The sequence below is a fragment of the Pterocles gutturalis genome, unplaced genomic scaffold, assembly GCF_000699245.1.
Source record: "Pterocles gutturalis isolate BGI_N339 unplaced genomic scaffold, ASM69924v1 scaffold3276, whole genome shotgun sequence".
NCBI lineage: Eukaryota > Metazoa > Chordata > Aves > Pterocliformes > Pteroclidae > Pterocles > Pterocles gutturalis.
Window position 1 is genome coordinate 12,445 of NW_010105276.1, and position 20,499 is coordinate 32,943.

The 20,499-nt window shown below is 38.3% G+C and overlaps 1 protein-coding gene across 1 annotated transcript in view; it reads left to right on the forward strand.

Moving 5' to 3' along the window:
- The first annotated feature begins 2,306 nt into the window (after positions 1-2,306).
- Positions 2,307-20,499, forward strand: part of GMDS (GDP-mannose 4,6-dehydratase) — a 122,940-nt gene continuing 104,747 nt past the window's right edge. Inside the window, exons 1-4 of the mRNA XM_010087317.1 lie at positions 2,307-2,342; positions 3,358-3,402; positions 7,134-7,221; positions 11,856-11,965. Of these exons, the coding sequence (XP_010085619.1) occupies positions 2,307-2,342; positions 3,358-3,402; positions 7,134-7,221; positions 11,856-11,965 (279 nt within the window). The remainder of the gene's footprint in view (positions 2,343-3,357; positions 3,403-7,133; positions 7,222-11,855; positions 11,966-20,499) is intronic.

Sequence of the window (20,499 nt, forward strand, 5' to 3'; positions counted from 1 at the left end):
ACTTGTTTTCAGTTTTCTGTATAAATGATCCTATTCTTTGCTCATGAATCAAGTCAAACTTGATACTTTTTTATTCTAGATGTTTATGGCAAAGCACTAACTCTTATGTCTCAATTTCTTCGCTTTGTTGGAAAAGGTTTTCTTTGATAGCATGTCAAAGCTTATTGAAGTACTTGACATTAACTACTGTATTAAATATAAAATATGGCATCCTAAAGTTGTCTCACTCTAGTTTATATGCCTGTTTTCTTTTGTCTGGGAATTTTACAGACATGTTGTAAGGCAGCCATGGTTGGAAACCTGCTGCTGTGTCTTGGAAGCCAGCTGAAGTGTCATTCCTTGTATGTGCTTTCGAACTACTATTTGGCTGAAGACAGTGATTCATCAAGTCTGATATGTCAGTGTGCAGATGAGGAACTGTTTTAACTGAGGTGGTTTATTTAATCAGTCTTTGTTAAACTGTTTTGACCATTTAAGCTAGTCTGACATATCTGTGCAGAGACAGGTCTCATTGCAATCCTACCTAAAGGCAGCTTGTAGGCTGTTTTATTTTAAGACTGGTGTTTTGGCCATAGACAAAGGGACCTAATTCTGTCTTCTGAGATTTTGTTGATCTGTTATAAATTGAATAGCAATAGCTGGGTACTTTACAATAGTAGTGCAATACAAAAGACTCTGCCTCTCAACAACCAACTTAATAGATTGGACCAAGTCATGCACTTCATGCCGGTCCATTCCTACTCAAATGCAAACCAGGAATATGTGTGATTAGCAGCACATGGCTCAAATAAAGCAAAATCTGTTAACCCTAACAAAAATTCATATTTGTTGCTAAACACCTAGTTCCTCTAATAATTCCTTTCCTGGTTTAGTGATTCCTGAATCTTGAAAGCTTTGTTTGTAGTGTAAATGGAAATCGGTAGCTTTGATAATAGAATTTATATGCATAATGCATCTCCTATGGATAAACATTTAAGTCACTTAATAGACGTTACTTAATACTATTTGTACCTGAACCTCATTAGGAAAAGATGGAAACTGTACTATCCCTACAAGTTGCAAACTCTCAGACACTTTGTTCGCTGTTCTGATTGCTGTCCACATTGATGACTGCTGTACTGAAAAGAAAAAGGAAGAGAAACCTGAAACCCGGGGGTTGTGTGTGATATGGTATCACAGTGCAGGACAGCATGAATCCGCATTGTGTGCGATTACGAGACAGTAAATCAGCTGTGCTGTGCTAGAGCCAGAAACCAGTAGCTTTCACACTTGCTGCCTGTTTCCCACTCATTGTAAAGCCCTGCCCTATCACTTGATAGACCTGGAAAGGAAGCGCAGAGGAAGCGAGTGCCACTGCTCGTTCAAAATGTTCCAGGCTGACTGGAAAGTTTGAGCAATGGCCTGGATGAGAAGAACAAGACCTTATTGACAGGGTTCAATCCTAGTCAAGTCTGTTTCCCATCAGCTTCCTAAGTAATCAGAGCCTTTCTTTTTTCATCTCTGTATTCTCTAGATCTCCCACTTTCACCTCCTTTTTATTTTATGTTTTTATTTTAGTGGACTGAGCAAAGAAGAATTGTCAAGTTTTTTTCCCTCTGATTCACCTCTTCTAAATCCTGGAGGAATTACTAATGAAAAAGATGACAACTGCACTAAAAGCAGTTGTCAACCCCTCCTTTGCCCTCATGTTTCTCCAGAGTTTTCATTGTATATTCTTTCAATTTCTCCTTTTATTAAGATCTTGCTCTTTTCATTTGATGTCCAGAAATACATACTGTTCCAGTGATGCCATGGCACATGTGGTTTGTCATGTTCCAGATCAACTGGTGTCATAGGTTGATGGTTGTTGGGTTATGGCACTGTAAAGTTACGTGAACACACACATTCATATACTGGGAGAAGTATGTAAGCTGAGATTTTCTGTCTTAATTTCAAGCTCTTCTAGACTGTGTAAAACTTTATGAAACTTTTATACCATAAAGTTTCTCATTCTTTTTAATGCTGCAATTTTAAAAATACAGCAACATGCCCCTTGTATACTGCACCGTGCCATTTTGTAAAGACTTACACGTGATATTGCTATCAATTTAGTGAGCAGTCTCCACTAGCAGTCCTGCTGCTTTAGGGCCTCCTGGTGCATCTCAAGTTTCTCACTTCAGTATGTTATTCTCCTTAGGCTGTCTATGAGACAATAAAAGTTCATTTAATCTGAAGTGAGAGGTTTTTCTCTGGAGAAACATGCTTTTAAGAAGAGGACCAAAGAGACATCTGTCTAGTTCTGCAGTTAAATGTCTCTGGCCGTGATCATGGCAAAGCAGATCCACATAATAGGGTTTAAGCATGTAAGCATAGGTGGCATCTGGTGTTTCTATGGTCTTTCTGTAGCAAGTCGATTGACTCTGTCGAAATAGCCCCACACATTAAAGGAACGTGTAGTTCAAGAAGTTAGTGAAAGGACACGGACTCTTTGGGCATGAGTAGTATTGACTGAATTGGTTAGTGAGCACTCTTCAGGATGGGTAAACTTTGCTGGGTTTGTAATGGTGAGTACACATTTAAATGAATAATACGGCTTATTGTATTTGGTAATCCTGGCAATAATGATGCCAGGAAAATCATCGTATTTCAGGAAAACATGTGCTAGCCTGTATTTTGAGGTATTTGCTTTTTGGGAGTTTAATAACTTAAGTTTGACAAGGATTTAAAAGGAAGGAAAAAAAAGAAGAACCCCCCTCCCCAAACCAAAACAACCCAAACTCTCAACCCTCAATGATATATAAAATATGAAAATGCCTTGTATTCTGTAGTATACGTATAGGGTGTGCTAGTGATGTTTTTGAAAACTCAGTTGGTCAGGCAGACAGAATTATTGCTGCCTTCAGAAGGCTTGTGGAAGGAGTGTGTGCACGAGGGAGATGCGAGCGTGGTACCATGCTACAGAGGCATGTCGGTTTGCAGGATATGCCAAGCTTGCACCAATTTCTCTAGAATGTTTTTCCTTCACTACCTCCAAAATAGTTCAAATTGAATAACTGTGGTTAGGTTATTTTTTTGAAAGATGTCCCCAGGCACTTCATAATGGAACTTGGGAAGAGATTCAAGAGACAAGAGTTCTCAACCAGCATTTGTAAGCAAGTTTTCTTAAAATATGCTGCTTCTTAATCTAAAATTAACCAAAAAACATCTGTAGTATTTTTAGATCAGTGTATAAATCTGGAGAAATCCACGTACATGCTTGTTACCCCGTCAACTCACAGCAAATTTTTTTTCTTCACTTTTTTGAGACCTTAACCAGTCCAAATCTCCCAGGCCCATTCACTGTGCTTCTAACATTTTCCTATATCTTACTCTTCCCAGGATGGATCGTACTTGGCTGAGTTCCTGCTGGAAAAAGGCTATGAGGTGAGTGACTCGATGACCGGCCACGGGCTGATGGAATTGTTTGGATGCTGCAGCTCTGGCTTCCTCTGCTTCTGTCCTTCTCTGTGTATGTTTTCCACTCCAGCACTAGATAACAAATCAAAACTCTGGAGAGGAATGTGCAACATGGCCTGTAATCATGCCAGCTTATTGTACTATTTATCATCTAATGTCCACTGGTGGATTCCCTCTTCTCCTCAGGGTATAGCTGCTTTGCATGTTTCCCGCCAACTCAGATAAGCAGTGACCTGTGTGAGCCAAAACTGTAAGGAATTAGAGAATAATTTATGATGCAATGTACCATATAAAGGAATAAGAATCTTTTGTTTGTTCTCCCCCTGCTACCTCCCTTCCCGACCCTCCACACTAAAGGCCCTTTTATTTTCAATAAAAACCTTGCATCTTGCTTTATTTTTTTAAAAAATAAAACAAAAACAAAAATCCAAAACCCCAACCCAAAAATATGCTTTGGTAGTGTTACTTGCCACCCCTTCTCTTAGATAAATTGTATTCTTGCTTAGCATATGACTTTGATTTACCTTTTCCTTAAAATAAAGGGAGTCTGAGTCCTTGCTTCTTGCTGCATAGGTTTCCCTGGCAAAATCATCTTTTTTTGTGGCCCAGCACAGCAACAATCACATTATTATGGTATGATTTGATGGTTTTGAACTGTTGTGGGCATATATGTGAGAATTTTTGCCTTCTCAGTCATTAAAGTTGCTTACAAAATGTATGATAATGGAAGGAAAGGGGTGGTCAAATTAATCTCTGCAAAATGCAGCATTTTCTGGGGTCTCAGTCATGAAAGTTGCTTACATGATATGTAAGATATGTATGATAATGGAAGGAAAGGGGTGGTCAAATTAATCTCTGCAAAATGCAGCATTTTCTGGGGTTTTAGTAGAAGCTAATGCTCGTTCTAATATTGGATTTTATTACTTCTGTTGTAATATTGCTTTATAGCTTAGTAAGAAGTCTCCTCTCAGACAGTTTGTGCTTTCTATGCTTTTGTATGTGGTTAGTCTTGCCGTATTGCATCCTTTCTACTGTTTTGTTGATTGATCTCCACATTGGTGTTGGTTTTTCACTGTTGTAAATGGATCATTTTTGTTATTTCTCCATTTCATTTGGGGAAAAGAGGTATAATTGTGATTGCTTCTGCTACTTTAAAGGCAAAAGCATGTGCTCTCTCCTAGTCCACAATGAAATTGGGAACTGTTAACTGCAGCTAAATTAAAATATAACCCTTTCCACAATAGAAAAGTTACAGTAATTGGGTAGAGGGTTTTTTCTTCTGTTCCTCAACTCTCCATCTATTTGTTGGAATTCTTTCCTGTGTTCCCAGTTAGAGACTTCTGTTCCTGATTAACTGAACACCAGAGTAAATGTGAGAAATTCTTGCCTCCCTAAACTAAGGTGATTCGTTTGACTTTTTGAGGTTCAATCTGTTCAAAGATCAAGCCCTATTGAGAAAAATCCACTGATCTTGCATTCTTAACTAGATTAACCAGTTTGGACATATTTTGGCATGTCACAAAGTTTGCATTTCACCTGTCCCATGCAGACAAAGGGACCTTTCATCAGTTTTTTTTATGGCAATATTGCTGTCATGGATTAAACATTTGGCAGGTTTTCTTTCTCTTGTATGTGCATACCAGAAAAAGGAGTGGGAGAAAAAAAAAGCTGGGTTTGCATGTTTTCTTGTTATCGCTGGATGCAACAGGCTGTCTAGATTTGTTTGTTTGATGAAACTTTTTGAAGACCTGGGGTGAACGCATTTAACACATCTCATTGGCCAAATGTTGGTGTCTCAGTCATTCAGCTGACACAAAGCTCTTGCTAGTGCAATCTTTCATCAAGCTTTGATAGCAAGATTTGACTTATTGGTCAGTCGTTTATGTGAATTTGAATTTCAGCATGACTTCATTCAGAGATAGATAATTGAGAGCTCAAGAAGTCTCTCATCAGGGCTTTAAGCCAAAATATGTAATTTCACTAGAAGAGTTGTAGAGCACTTAATTTAACTTCCTTTAGAATAATTTGATGCTTTAAAACTGAAAAGTCTGGGGTTTTTTAAATCACCAAGACAGATGTTCATTTGAGTACTCAAAATACTTCCAGCATCTGTTGTAAAAGTGAAGTTATTATGGAAGTATCTTTTTTTGAAATACCTTATGTCCCTATAAATTATCCACAAATTCTATAAATAATTATTTTGATAGGGCTTTTAACTACATAACTTTTAAAATTTGTCTTCAGAAATTCATTATTTGATGGAAATTTCTCTTAGGGGGCCATGTTTCAAGTTCCCTGTGGATCCTAAAAAATGGAAGTATTTTACTCAGTTGTGGAAAGTTTAGTGTTCCAGTTGTAGAACAAGGTATGTTGTGAGGCTGTTGTGTGGCTGGGCACACAAGAGCTTTTATGCAAGGAAATTGTCATAAATTTGACTTGCAAGTTGTAAAGATGGAGCTATTCAGCCGTTATTAGAGATCTTGCCACCAAAATGTAATTTGTAAAGCAGCAAGCTGGTTTCACTCTGTGGTTGTGCATACCTTTTTACTCAGTTAAGTTTTAGACTTAAGATGGAATAAAAAGTGTTTTCTGTGTCAGTAACCATAGGTTGTGTTATGTGTAAAACAAAAATCCCCAAACAAAACCAAACCAAAACCCAAGATCCTGCTTGTTCCTGCTGGTATAGTCTCACGGGTACAAGTTAACACGAAGGGGGAGAGAAAAGCAATGGTCCAACCCAGCCGAGTGTAAGATGCATCAAGTTGTAAGGGATCACTTTTAGAAAGAATAAAGGGCAGGGAAAAGTGGAGTATGGTCAGGTACTGAAGTTTGATTTCACCTGTGCGAGTGTAACTTCTGCAGCTGGTAACCTAAGCTAACATGAATTTTGGCAGTAGGCATGGGGCTGTCTTACATAAGGAGGAAACAGGATCAGTGTTTGAACAATTTCTCTAATATATTAGACACAAATGGGCTTTTCTTTAATGTTAGTCAAAACCAGTGGGGTTTTTTCACTGATCTATTTATCATGGCTAGTTAAAGGAAATTTCCAACCTGCATTTCAGCCTTGGGCTTGCCTGTATGTCTTGTAACCCATGGAAGAACGCTGACTCATGAGGTCCACAAAACAGCACTGGCTGTTCTGGTTGTTCTAACACCCCAAAAAGTGAATAACAACTGCTTTCCAAAATATATTTGGGCCTTGCAGCTGCTGCTCCTTCTTTCCCTTTTTCTTCACTTCTCTCCTCTCTGACACCTCTCTCCCTAGCCCCGTCTCCTGCTGCTGCTTTTTCCGTGCCCATTGTCTCTTGGTCCAGAAAGACTCTGCAACCAGGGAGGAGTGGTTATCTTGGGATTCCAAATTCAGTAATGGGCACATCTAACTAGAAGGCGGTGCTCTAGGGAAATTCGGTGTGTTTTCTCTACTGTGTATGATGCTTAGGCTGCTAGTGGTGTCAACAAGGGAGAAGGTGAAACCACTCAAGGGTACTGAAGCAAATATGACAACATCAGAACTCGTCCCCAAATATTTTGTTATGATTTGGATAACTGTCCGCGTTTAGGAATAGAGAATAGGCTCTGATTACCTGATATATAGGTATTAGGCCCACGTGTATGAAAAGAGAGGAACGATGATGAACACTTTCCTCTTAACATTTACCACTTTCCTTTTGTATTTTTCCTTGTTCAATCTCCAGGTGCATGGCATTGTTCGTCGATCTAGTTCTTTTAATACAGGCCGGATTGAACATCTCTATAAAAACCCCCAGGCTCACACTGAAGGAAGTAAGACTTTGTTATTTATAATTTAAAGGCTTTTTGGTGGTTTGTGTTGGTTTTTTTGTTTGTTTTGGTTTGGGTTTTATTTTTTTTTTGGTGTGTGTGTGTGTGTTTGGTTTTTTGGTTTTTTTTTGTTTTGTTTTGGTGTTTTGTTTTTTGGGGGTTTTTTTGTTTTGTTTTGTTTTCTTCAATCTGTGATGTGTGTTTGGTGGAGAAAGGTCTCTGGGAACAGGAAGGGAATCCCAGTTTCCTCTACCTAAATGTTAGTAATAAGTAGTTATTTTTAAGCTGTGCTTGACTTAAGGTTGGTTATTTAAAACAAACAAAACACCTTGATAGCTAAGCTTCCTTTTTCTCTGCTTGTGTTAGCTAGCTGCTCTGTCTCGGAAAGAAAAGTGATGATGTTTCTCTGATAAAAATGTGACACAAAGTATAGATACTCTTGTACGTGTGAGTTACAAAGAGAGGAGAATACGAGAGGGGCCCAGGAAGGCACTTCCTATTGTGTGGAAATGCTGACACAGTTCACATATAGGAATGTGTAACCATAGGAATCTAACAGCAGTAGCTATTAGAAAATGGTTGGGTCTGCAAAAGGCTATGCGAGGCTGAAAACACTGTGATAGCAGAATAGTAAAATATTGAGTTTTGAGGTAATTATCTTAAGCACTCCACTTCTATTTCCTCATGAGCTTTTTAGTGCCTGATGGAGGTGAAGGTTTGGGGACAGCCTGTGTGACAGCATGAATAAGACATGATCAAATCTTACTGATGACACAAAGAATGAATCTTTGGACCTTCTGAATTTCCGCATCCAAGAAAATGATTACCTGTTTTTCCTGAAAGAAGAGTGTTGCTTTTGGAAATTTGCACACAATTTACTCTATTATCTGTTACTGATTATAATTTGGAAAGCTGAAGTTATTACCTCTAGTGGAATAAACTTGGCAAAAATTGTTTGAGTATTTTACCTTAAAGAAGGTTAACTGATCACTTAATGAGAATCACAAATGTTGGATAGTTCCAGTTCAGAAGAAGGATCGAGCATTTTAACAAACATAGTTCTCTATGCTGTGCATAATTTGTAGAGTTGTACAGACTGACACTATCCTAAATAGTCTTGACTGAAGACATTGTTAACACTAAATATCTCCATGCCATAAATAAATCTTATGTCTTTTGAAGTCTGCTTCCCACCATGGTTAAACAGAACCTAATTTTATCAAATGGTAATATATAATGCAACTTTTAGATTTCACTTGATCTGTGCTTGTAATTTAAAAAAATTATTTAATTTCTGACGTTACTTCAGTGGTATTTACTGTGAATAATTGCTACTTACTGTGCATTGCTCCTTCAAATATCTGCTTGAGAGAGGGATAAAATGGAATTAAATATCTTTATGAAGAATACTTAACCCTGTGCTTCTGTCAAGAACAATATAAGGACTGTGTTTCCCATGACTTACATTCATGGCTCACAAGGTAAAATGAAGCAAAAGAAATCAAACAGAAACCTGTGCATTGTGGGGATCACCTTGTGAATATGAAAAGTGGTTTGAGAAGGAAATGTAGATCATAATAAATAAATATGTATACAAACATTTAAGGAAAGGGATGGAAGAAAGGAAAAAGAAAGTGGACCTTAAATGTTTTTCCCCCACTTCTTATCTCCTTTTCCTTTAACTGAGGAATGCAGTCATATGAATGGGAGGAGGAATTGGACTTGGAATATCCGGAAAGGCTGCTCCATGGAAACTGTTTGGAAACAATGGGTTTTCAGGTAGTACTGGAGGAAGCAAAGAATCAGTAGTGGCCGATGTGAGCAAACCCTAATTTTATCACTACCCTGTGTGTTCTTCCCATGAGGAATTGATTACATGTTGGAGGATGATGATCTTCATAGACAGTGAATCTCTTTATATAAAAAAAAAGTGGGGAGAACAAGAAAGAAAATAAGATGTTTCCTGATGTGAGCCTTGCAGCTTTTGCTTGCTAGGGAGGTTTTTAAATTGGATAATATTACTAAAACCCAAAGGTTTTGATATTTATGTTTGTAAGTCTTTGCACCAAACAAACCCCATTTCTATTAGGTCTTTCCCCTTAACCTGTTTCTCTTGAAAGACCTCTTTTTCATGGGTCAGAAAATGAACAAAGCCTCATGCCTTGCTCCGCTTCACGAAAAGCCATTTCGACAAAAAGTTTTGAAGACTTGATGGTAGACCAAAATGGGCATTCCCCTTTGAGAGCTTTAAATGATAAAGGTAATGGTGGGAGGGTATCTCCGATGCTTGGCGCAGCCCACCTTCACTTGGGAAGCTCTGAGACTGCTCTCTGGCCTGAGGATGGTGGCAGAACTGGATGTCTTTGGCATAGGAAGAGGGAGTCTGGCTGTGACACCTCTTTCCTGGTCAGTTGCTGCTTAAGCTGGAGAGGACCCAGTTGCTCTTTCAGACACTAAGGCTCCTATAGAGCTGCTGCTGCCTGGGCTGCCTCTTGTAATAGTGTCCTCTGCTCTGTCCCCTTGGAAAGAATAGCTCACTTGGCGGGGAGGTTTCATTTAACTCCCAGCCAAGGTAAGCAGAGGAAGAAGAGGGCACCCAGTTACCTGGGGGTGGCTTTCTTTTCTGATACGGAAAGGGTAGTGCATTTGTATTCTTTCCTGCTCCCACCAGCCCACAGGGTTGTTCTGAGAAAGGTGGTAAACACCATCAGATAATTTGGTTATGTCCTTCTTCCTCTTTGTATCTGGTGTTGCAGGAAAAATACAGTAGTTGTTGAGGTGGTCTGGACACCAACAGTTTTGAGGATTGCAGGTTAATACCAATATCCAAGTATTTTTATCCAATAACCATTTGGAATCTTGTGCATGCTGTGGCTCACAGGCAGAACTAGTTTAATGTATTAAATTTTATTTGGGAAGCAGGATGGCTGCATTCTCCACAAGTGGAAACATGGTGCTGTTCTAGCACAGCCTGTATGGAACTGGTGACAGGCATGAAGGCAGCTCGCACCATGGATAGTTGATGTGTATGCACAAAAAGGGTCATAACCTGTTTGCCATCTCTCATGTTTAATCACAGTTATCTTCTTTAAAAAAAAAAAAAATCATTATGATTCCTTTACCTGTTAGCCATAGCTTCAACTGGGTCTTGAAGTCTCTTCAGAACTGTCCTTTTTCAAGCAATGGGGATGTGAAAGCCGATTTCAAGAATATACTGTGACCTGCTGGGCTGTTATCACTTTAGCAACCCAGAGAGCCTCAAATGCCTGCTGATAGTAAGGGGCAAAGCTGAACACTTGAGAACTGTGTGATTTGTTACTTCCTTGCTGCCTTAAACTGTTTTAAAAACAAACATTAAAAAAAAAAAGCTTAAATAAAAACAAAGTTCAGATATCTCTACATTGTTTTACAAAAATGTACTGTGGGTTCATGTGATGTAAACCTTGTGTTTCTTGGTTTCAGAATTTGTTTAAAAAAAAAAGACAAGTTGGTTGTATCTGTAGATGATACAGCCCCAAAAAACAGTGACCATTGTCAGTGGAAAGACCACTGAACTGTACTGAAATAGGAATTTCTTCTTTCTCCTGGAGATAGGGCAATTTAAACAAATTTGTTAAGGTCAAAAAGATCAAATGGAAATCTATGTAAGTATGGCAAGTAAATGTACACATTAATTTTTTCAATAGTTGTAAGATTTTTCTTTTTGTTGAATAGCTCTGTGAATAACAGTGTGGTGATGTGATTTTTCTTTTTCTTAATGAGAAGAAGATGAGACCTGTTTTATCAGAATGAATTTTACTTCTGGAATAGTTTCTTGACAGGTCAGGGTCTGAGACCAAGGACAAGAAAAGCCATTGCAGCCTGCTCTTTTAATTTTGACAGGAGCTCATCTCATGCTCTTACCTACTTTTTCCACACACAAATTAGTAACTCAGACAGGGAAGGATAAATAACAGCTTTGTGACTGACATATCTAACCACATCTGAGATTTTGGTGTATAATATCATGAAGCATGTTTCATTGACAGTTACAGTGTTCTCCATAACTCCTTTATGGTGTGTATCTATATTTCTTAAGTGGAAAAACAATAGTAATAAATGCAGTGGGTTGTACTATAGTGTTACCTAAATGTTCACATTGTAGGTACCTTAAGCATTTTTGTTGTGTTGTGAAATTATTTGCAGTGAAGAACTTAAACACGTAACGTTTTGGGAAGGAGGAGAAAGCTGTCGATGTATGCTTAAGAAGTTATTAAAAGGCTTTGTGATTGAATAATTGGAAGCCTAAACTAAAATAATGCTTTTTTGGTGGCTGAAATTCTGTATATTTTGTTAACCCAGGTTTTGTAAGTTAGGTCAGTGGAGTGTAAACTAGTAAACAAATTATATAAACGTTACTAGATAAATGAGATTATTGAAAAGAGAGTCTGAAATTGTATTCATTACTCCTCCATGGAAATGTATTTTGTGCCGAAAGCAGGGAAAAAACCAAGCAAAACCTTTTTCAGACAGTCATCTCTTTAACTTTTTCCAATAAATGTTTACTTGGATTTTAAACCTGGAATATGATTTGGACCAAGAATGCCAGATTGTTCTGGGACTAAAGTGTATTAACTCTATGTTCTTAAACTCTGAAGACATGAAGCTGCACTATGGTGATCTCACGGACAGCACCTGCCTGGTGAAGATCATTAATGAAGTCAAACCCACTGAGATATACAACCTGGGAGCTCAGAGCCATGTCAAGGTGAGTAGCTTCTAGCCCTGAGAAGTGTGAGTGTGCTTTGGTGGTGGTATACTGATTTGATTATTTTAGGCTGCAGCATTTGCAGCTGTTCTAACAACTGCTAACTTTGACAGGTAAACGCTGCCTTAAATCAAGATAGTTGTGTTTGCTGTGATGCTGGACTACTGCATGAGTCTTGCTACTTAAGATGTCAGAATAAGTGAAGTTAAATTGTCGTTATTCACAAAATCCACAGGTTTAGGAATCTGATTTTTCTACCATGTGAAACGACTTTTGCTGTAGAGTTTGCTGCTGGTCAGTTCTAGTGGAGAAGTTCTGCAGTGTTGTCAGGCCAAACAGTGCTTAGAACCATGATATTCTGTTTGCATTAAAATCAAGACATGTATCTGAGTATGTCACCTCTAGAAAGGCTTCGCCTATACCAGTTTTCATGAAGGTGGCATTCTTTGTAAGATTGACCTGGAAATAGAGAAAACAGCTTTGATACTACTTGTGGTATTATAACATTTATTAGTTTTTGGTTGGAAAAATCAAATTGTTGAAACTGAAACAAAAAAGACTTGTTGAAGATGAGTAACTTGACCCTGGCAAGTACTGCTGCATCATAAGGAAAGAAAATGAATAGTAGGGCAGATAACTTTGCTTTGTGTTTTACATATGTTAAGCTACACTGCTGTATCATGGAAAAGCTCAGTTTACTAACAGGTAATCTCTATTTACATGCAAAAACCTCATTCATACTTCACTTCATGATTACAAGCTGAAACCGATGGCCAGGCAGAAAATTGCCCTTAAAATAAATTGCCTGTTATATGTCCTGACCCTACAGTGTGCATTGTGAAAGTGTTCTTAAGTGGTAATATTCCCTGGCTTCTCTTGAAGTGAGAACTGAAGGACCATTCAAGCCTCGTGAAAATCAGTTTGGCTTTAGTTTTGTAAGTCAGACTTCCTACAGAAAGTATTTTATTTTTCATATCACTCTGTGAGCCTTGAAATCCATCAAGAGGAAATCATGTTGAAAGACTGCAATTATTGACAAGACAAACAGCAGAATATAGAGATGAAATGAGAAGAATTTTGCTATTAAATTGCTTACATGATTGAATTGTCCAATTTGCTCTGTGCTAAACATGAGTCTGGTTAGGTTTAACAACTTAGGTATGGTAGTATAACTAGGCTATCTCTTAGGTGGCGTTAGCATGGTACTAACGTTCTAGTCCTAAACTATCTCCATGTGGCTGCTGCAGCAGTCAACAGCTCAAATCACAGCGCTGGGAAGGCATGAAGGGATGGTGGTGGTGATGCTGTGATAGGTTCTTGCATGACACTTGCTGGGAAGTCATGAAGGGATGGTGGTGATGATGCTGTGATAGGTTCTTGCATGACACTGCCATGGGCTCTGGGAAAGTTTATTCCTTAAGGGTCTCGCTGCATGAACTTTTTGAGCCAATGCAGATCTGGCACCTAGTCTTGGCTTTTGGACATCTAATAGACCTTGGAGCACAATGAAGAGACATCAGCATGTCTCTCTTAAAAGCTAGCTTGAATTCAGCAGGCCAACAGGTAATGTTGGAAGTCCTACTGGAAGTCTAGATGGACTTCTTCAGGGTGTACTTGTTATGCTTCCTAGCATCTGCAGTGATATTTCTGTTGTCACAGTTAAGATAACCTAGGCCCCCTGAGCCTGTTGACTGAGGTGATAGGGGGACTTGACTATGGTATCAATAGGACTTAAAAGCAGTCCAACAGTGCTTACCATTTTAAAACAATTCCCAAAGTTAGAAGAGGGTGTAGAACATGGTCACCTGTTAGGGGTGGATGTCTTCACCAGAGACTTGAACAGCTCTTACCATTGAACTTTGGTTATGTGCATCATGTTTGGGGAAGGAGGGAAAAGAACTTCTAATCTTAGCTTGCTTCACATTCTGGTGACTTTAAACCAGTGACGTCTTCAGTATTTTTTGGTGGTGTTTATGTTGGCTTCTGTTTATGCAAAAGAAAGTTTTCTATCGCTCTCACTTCCAGTTAGTTTATGTGAGCCATGCTGAAATGAAGGAAAATAAAATAATAGGAAGTTGGTCTGGTTTCCTGTAGGAAACCAATGAAGATGAAATTGGTTCTTGGAATGAACCCACAGTAGTCTGGGAAATACTGTCAGAGAAGACGCTTTTCTGAATCATAAATAGTGAGGACTATGACTCACAAAGTAGGTCACTGAGAGGCTGATCTGATCTTGTACATGGGAGAAAGTGAGAGAAGACTGAAACTTGCTACTTATTTAAAAACAGTAAACTTAACAAAATGATATCATCAGTAGGAACAAATTATCCAGTGTGCATTCCTGTCTGTTTTGGTGAGAAATGGGGATTAGCGCTGTGCACTGTAGCTTCTCCATTGGATGTTCAGAAAACAGTAGCACATTCACATCATAGTTACTAAGTAAACAGTTCAGCCTCATTTTCTTTGTCCAGTCTTTATACGTCCTGCTGCTTTGGCTTTTGGTGCTTTGGGAATCTGGTGTTCTGACCATGATTTAATTTAATTAGGTTTCATGATTGATTGTTTACAGTATATTGATTCTAAATAATAATCTATTATTGTGTATAGGTAGCATGCAGATGGCTTAATCTAAATTCTGTTATCCATAACTGTACTTGTAATCTTCTGTTGAATATCTTGAAAATCAATTATCCAAATGCTAGGTTGGCTAAAATGATATAAATGTCTCTTCTTGCAGAGTGTTTTGGTAGATGCAGACGCACACAGATAAATATGAACTTGTAACTATTTTTTTTTCTGAAGGACAAGTGATCTCATCAGTATTTGGCTGTGCTGTAAGATTATTTTTTTTTTGTTTTGAGTTGTATTGAACTGGTGAAGCTGGTAAATATTTTTTTTTACAAATTTCTGAAGGAGAAAGGCAGGGTAATTTTAGTAAAAGATCTCTTGCTTTCGGCACTTGAAAATTATTGCACTGAGCAGTTAAATGTAGGACTGAAGAAATGGCTCTGGTTTTATGGCTATTGCTATTCCAGTAGTCATGTATTAGATAGCCTAGTCCAATTTGGCTGTAGCACATATAACCACAATTGCTCAGTTTAATTCTTTAAATTGTATTGGATAGTAGAAGGTTATTTTGCCTACTTACTGTTGGCATTTGTTGCCAGAAATTTTATAGCGAATGTTTTATGAGATACGAAAATAATGGCTTGACATTTCTGTAATAGCTGTTCTTTACATATTCAATGTGGACATATTATTGAAGAGAAGAACCTTACTTGTGTTTAACTACATTTAAAAAAAAGCCAGTAAACACTGAGGTTGTTTTTTCTCATCTTGCAAGATGCATACAGGGTTTTCTTTTGGTTTTTAATTTAGGGGATATTAAGGTTCTATTTAGTTTTAAGTCCTTGCGGACATATGGGTGATTGGAGTCAAATGAGAATTAATTTTAAGAAGCAAATGCTACCACTGCTAGCTGAAAGGTGAAATGTAAAAATCAAGGGGCTTTTGGCATATAACCCCTCACTCAAGTAAGGATCTCTTTACACTTGTCTATTGAACTCAGCTTGAAGTCTAGCTCTTCCTTTTTCCCTTCTTTGTTTTTCTGCTCTTCTCAGTCTTTCGAGGCCTTTAGTCTCCTCTTTCCCCATGCTGTCAAAATTAAACAACTCTTTTCTGATCCTTTCATGGTTTCGTCTACATCAAATACTGACCCCTAATTGTTGTGAACCAAACATGTTATGAACTGATTTATTTCAACCCTATGCCTGTTAATGTGACCTTGTCTGATTTCATGCTGTGTGGAGGGTGAAGAAACAAACAAAAAAAGCAACAAATTCTTCAGAGCCCATGGAGGAAAATTCCAGCTTACATAAAAACCTGTGCTCACCTGTGTGTCTGCATCCAGAAGTTATAGCTTGCATGCTGAGTGGTGGGAAAGTGGGATTGCTGCAGGGAGGGGAAACTTGAAGTACACAAGCAAAATTTTACATCACTAATTTTACAGAATCACAGAATAGTTGAAGGTTGGAAGGGACCTCTGGGGACTGTCTAGAGCAACCCCCTTACTCAAAGCAGAGTCAGCTAGAGCAGGTTGCAAAGGACCTTTACCAGTCAAATTTTGAGTAGGATGGAGACTCCACAACCTCCCTAAGCAACATGTTCCCTGTATCCCTGCTGTATCCCATGGCATTCTACCAAGTAAATCCTTGTTGTTTTTTTTAATTTGACATGATATTCCTTATGAAATTACAGGCTAAATAATTCAAGGAATTAATTGTAAAGCTTTCCCACTATTGCATTAGTAACTAGGTGTCGTGGTTTTCAATGCACAAGGCTTCAAATTGTGCGTTACAGCTTGCGTAATAATGGTTCGTGTACTGTTCCTTGTGATTCTTATCATTCAATGTGCTTCGTTGTGCTATTATTGCATAGATTTTAAGCTTGTTATGAATGCTGCAGAAGCTCATGGTTTCTGAGGAAATTAATGGATTATTTTTTTGTGTTTTATAAAACAAGCAGTTTCTTCCGTGTAAGAAGATCTGGTCTAGTTAATTGTAAAGAACATTACCAGCACTCTGTAGAGATGTAGTAAGACTTGTTGGCAAAAATGAGCCTAACAGGCCTTAATTTTATGGAGTTAGAGAATTTTGTAATTATGCTTTATAGAATATTTTATTGTCTCAAGATGATATCAAATTACTTCTAATTTAGCGTGTATGAAAGTTCATTTTATTAGCCAAAAAGTGAGTTTCCTCATTTATTAGCCAAAAAGTGAGCACAAACCTGATTTGTGCTGTAATAAGAATATAGAGAACCAACTGCCCCAGGGTACCTGTGATTCATGTAGGATCCCTGCATGGGCCTGTGGGGCTGTGTCCTATGGCGTGCGTGGGTACCTGTCCATCTCCTGTCATCTACTTACTGGTGGTGGCAGCTCGTAACTACAGCCTTGTGAACACAGCCTCACTAGAAAATTGTTATGCAAACCAGCAAATTAAGTATTTTCACAGTGCTTTACATGACGGGGCCTCAGTCCTTAGTCAGGGCAATTTGGCAGTCTGCTGTAAATACAAAGGAATAAAAATTATCTGGGCTACCTTCTGTCCTGCAGAATGCTGTAACTGCTTGTGCTGGTATCATCCAGGGTATGATCCTGCAAGGTGCTGAACAGTCTTAATGTAGCCCAGCACACCCTTTAACTACTTTAACGTCAGGCTGTTGGAGTTGCTGGGATTCTTTCCTGGTCTTTGTGTAAGTTGCTGTGTCCTTGTGGGATGGAGTGCACCAGAGGGCAGAATAAGCCTCTGGAGTGTTTCTTTCAAATGCTTATATGTGTTGTTCTGATACGTGTAGCTTAAACTCTTTAAGTAATCTAATTCCTTTTAAGCAATAAGTTTTTGGGTAGTTTTACACTTGAATTATTCTGGGCAATTTTTAAAATATACTTGCAGTACCTGTTGAAACAGATTTTGTGTGTGACCTAGTGAGAAAGGTAATTCCAGTAATAACTAGCAACTGGGATTTTGTGTCTCTTCACTGGGTCCACTAAAGACTTAGGGCAACTTGACACAGTCTTTGTAATTGCAGCTTGCTTATATGGTCAGACTAAATAGATTTTAAACCAAGTGTTACTAAAGAACTTAGCACAACTATTAACATTATTAAACAGATTAACAGGTAAATATATGTCTTATGGCTGCAAATGTTATGAATACATTAAAATAACAATGGAATGATGCACTCAGTTGTACTGGTATGTATTAGCAAACACAAGCATTAACAAATTGCTCCCCAAACCAAGTACTATTTATGTCAATACCAATGAGAAAATTAAGGTATTACGTTTGTGGGTATGTTTAATACCACAAAAGATCTCTCATGACTTCTGCTGCAGGCTGCTGTTGCCTCTGTCCCCTCCTATTCTAGCTCTCACTTTCTCTTCGCCTGCCCCCTCCCTCCCTCAACAAAACCCCTCCTTTTCTCCCTACCCTTGCTCTGAGGTAGGGTATTTTTTTCTGCCTCGGTAGAAGAATACACAAGACTTCATATGCTTTTTCGGATCACAGTGACCTTATTTATAGATTGTGTGAATAACTTGCTACATATTTGCTTTTTTTAAATCTTTCCTTTTTGTTGTTTTTTCTTATGGATCGTTTCCAGGGTGAATGCTGAAGCGTATTTCTGCTAAGTTATTTAAGTGTATCAGGGAATCAGCCATGTAAAAATTAAAGTATTTGACTACTTAATCAGGGATGTGAAAAGGACCAGACTGAGCCCTGAGACAGGACTTTTCTGTGTGACTTAGTAATTAAAGAGCAGAATGTATGCTGTTGCGAATCTGTAACTGAAGACTATAGATTCTTTGAGTTTTTTGCAGCTTCACTGGGTGTCTCTTGCACGATGTTTTACAAATGCAAGTTAGGGCTGTTTTTAGCCTCTGTTCCTGTGTTGTGCAGTCGCATACAAAGCAGGCTGAATGCTGTGATGAATGAAGTGGTGTTTATCTTTGTGACCTCGATGACGGATAAAGTACCACCTCCTTCATTTCATGCTTTGTGTGTGGTTTCTGCTTTAAGGCTCCGTAATTTGACTTCCTAACTGACTTCTGAATTTTAAGTCTGGTATATTGAAGCCTGGGAAGTCCAGATTCATTCAATGCCATCACCCCAGTTAGGTCTGGATAGCTGTTGAAATCAAGCCCTCGATGAGCTCTTTGCTACTTAATTAAATTACAAATTTCAAAGTAATTGCTTTAAAACATACTTTAGAACTGGCATCTTGTTTGAGGTTGTAAATGGAAGAATATTGTTAAAGTGGATTCCCGTTTTAGGGGGAGTGGATTATTATATAAATCTATTTTTATTTTCAATAAGCAAATCTCTGCTGTCATTGTAGCTGTTTTTAAGGGCACAAGAAATTCCTGAAGTGATTTGTGTGTCTTGAGTGTGAGCGGGGAGGAGTGATCAAAAACTTCCCAGATGGTTTTCTTTTAACAGCTGCTGCAGGGGAAGAGAAAGCTGGGGAAAGGGAAGACCAAATCAGTTGTGGCATTTGCAGTGTTGTATTTCTTGTGTCAAATAGATGGCAGCAGAGCGTTGTACACAATGGAGCAGCTCCATCCTGTAATGACACTTCAAGCTGACTTGTATCAACTGCAGCCTTGAACAACTTGTCGTTAGGCATAATAGGAAAGAAAGCTACTATTGATAATGCGGGCGCATAAAGGATGAAGAAGGGTATGAGATGCTATAAAGTACTGAATTTCTGGAATAGTCCCAGGTGGCAAAACTTAATCTTCTAAGGTATGTCATCCACTCCTGAAACATGATTGAAATCAGCTAACATAATATGCACGTCAAAATAAGGAGACAGAAAGAAAAAGAAAGTATTCACAAGTTGCAACTGAAAGTGATATACAGCTGCCTTGGGGTACTGTAGGAGTTGGCCAGAATGCCTATTTTTCAGTTAAGTGAGCAAGAGAAAGGAAATGTCAGTCCTCAATCAGGCGAGCATTCTTTGGTAAGGTTTGCTCAAATGTCAGCATTTTTAGAAAAGAGCTGCAGTCTGTTCTGCTCTGATCCTTGAAATTAGATTTGCTATTAAAAATGAGTCAAGCTGTAGATCTGTCTCTAGAAGTGTTTGATTAATAAAAGCAGTGCAGTGTTTGACTTAGTATTTATTAAGTACAAAATTAATGGCTGTAAAGTAGCTGCAGTCATCTGGGCATTAACATATTTTTTTGTATGCTCATCTGCATCTAAAATTTTGTAGTAGGACGATCCCAAAATAAAAGGTGGAATTGAAAGCTTTGATGTTAATGGTTGCTCAAGCTCTGGGGTTTTAAGATATCATAGTAGGAGGACAGAAAAGAAGTTGAGAAATTATTATTATAGTGTGACTAGAGTAGTCTAGAAATTATGTTAAGTCTGGAAAAGTCAATATAGGGTGCTGTCTGCAAGTTACAAAACATTTTATTTGATGCAGCTCTGAGTGCAACTGTCCTTTGCCTAAAAACTTATAAACTTACAACTTTGCCGTTTATATTTCTGATGGACCAAAATTAGGGTTTTACTTTCTCTAAACAGATGGTTTGTAACCAAGTTGCTTGAAAAATTGTTACAACAACTTGGTGATACCTGGGAGGTTTCTGTTGTGATAACTTGTTTCTGATATAATGTTTCTTTTTCCCAACTTGGTGTTTTAGTGATCCTTCCACCCCCTTCAGCAGGTTAGTAGGAAAACCAGATCACCCTGTAATATATTTCTTAGAGCTTTAAAGAAAACCACATTTGATTCACTCTGAAGTATTGCAACTCGTGCTAGCTGCTGCAGTTTACTGAGATCGGAGGGTAAGGCAGGTCTATGGGAGTGTAGGTGATTTTTCAGTAACGGTCATTACACACTATAGGAAGTGCTAACATAATAGCTCTGACTTCTGGAGCTTTTCTGTTATGGTTAAATTCCTGTTCATGCAGCCGGATGAGTGGGGCTGCAAGTGGTTTGGTTTTTTAAAATAATTTTTTATTTAG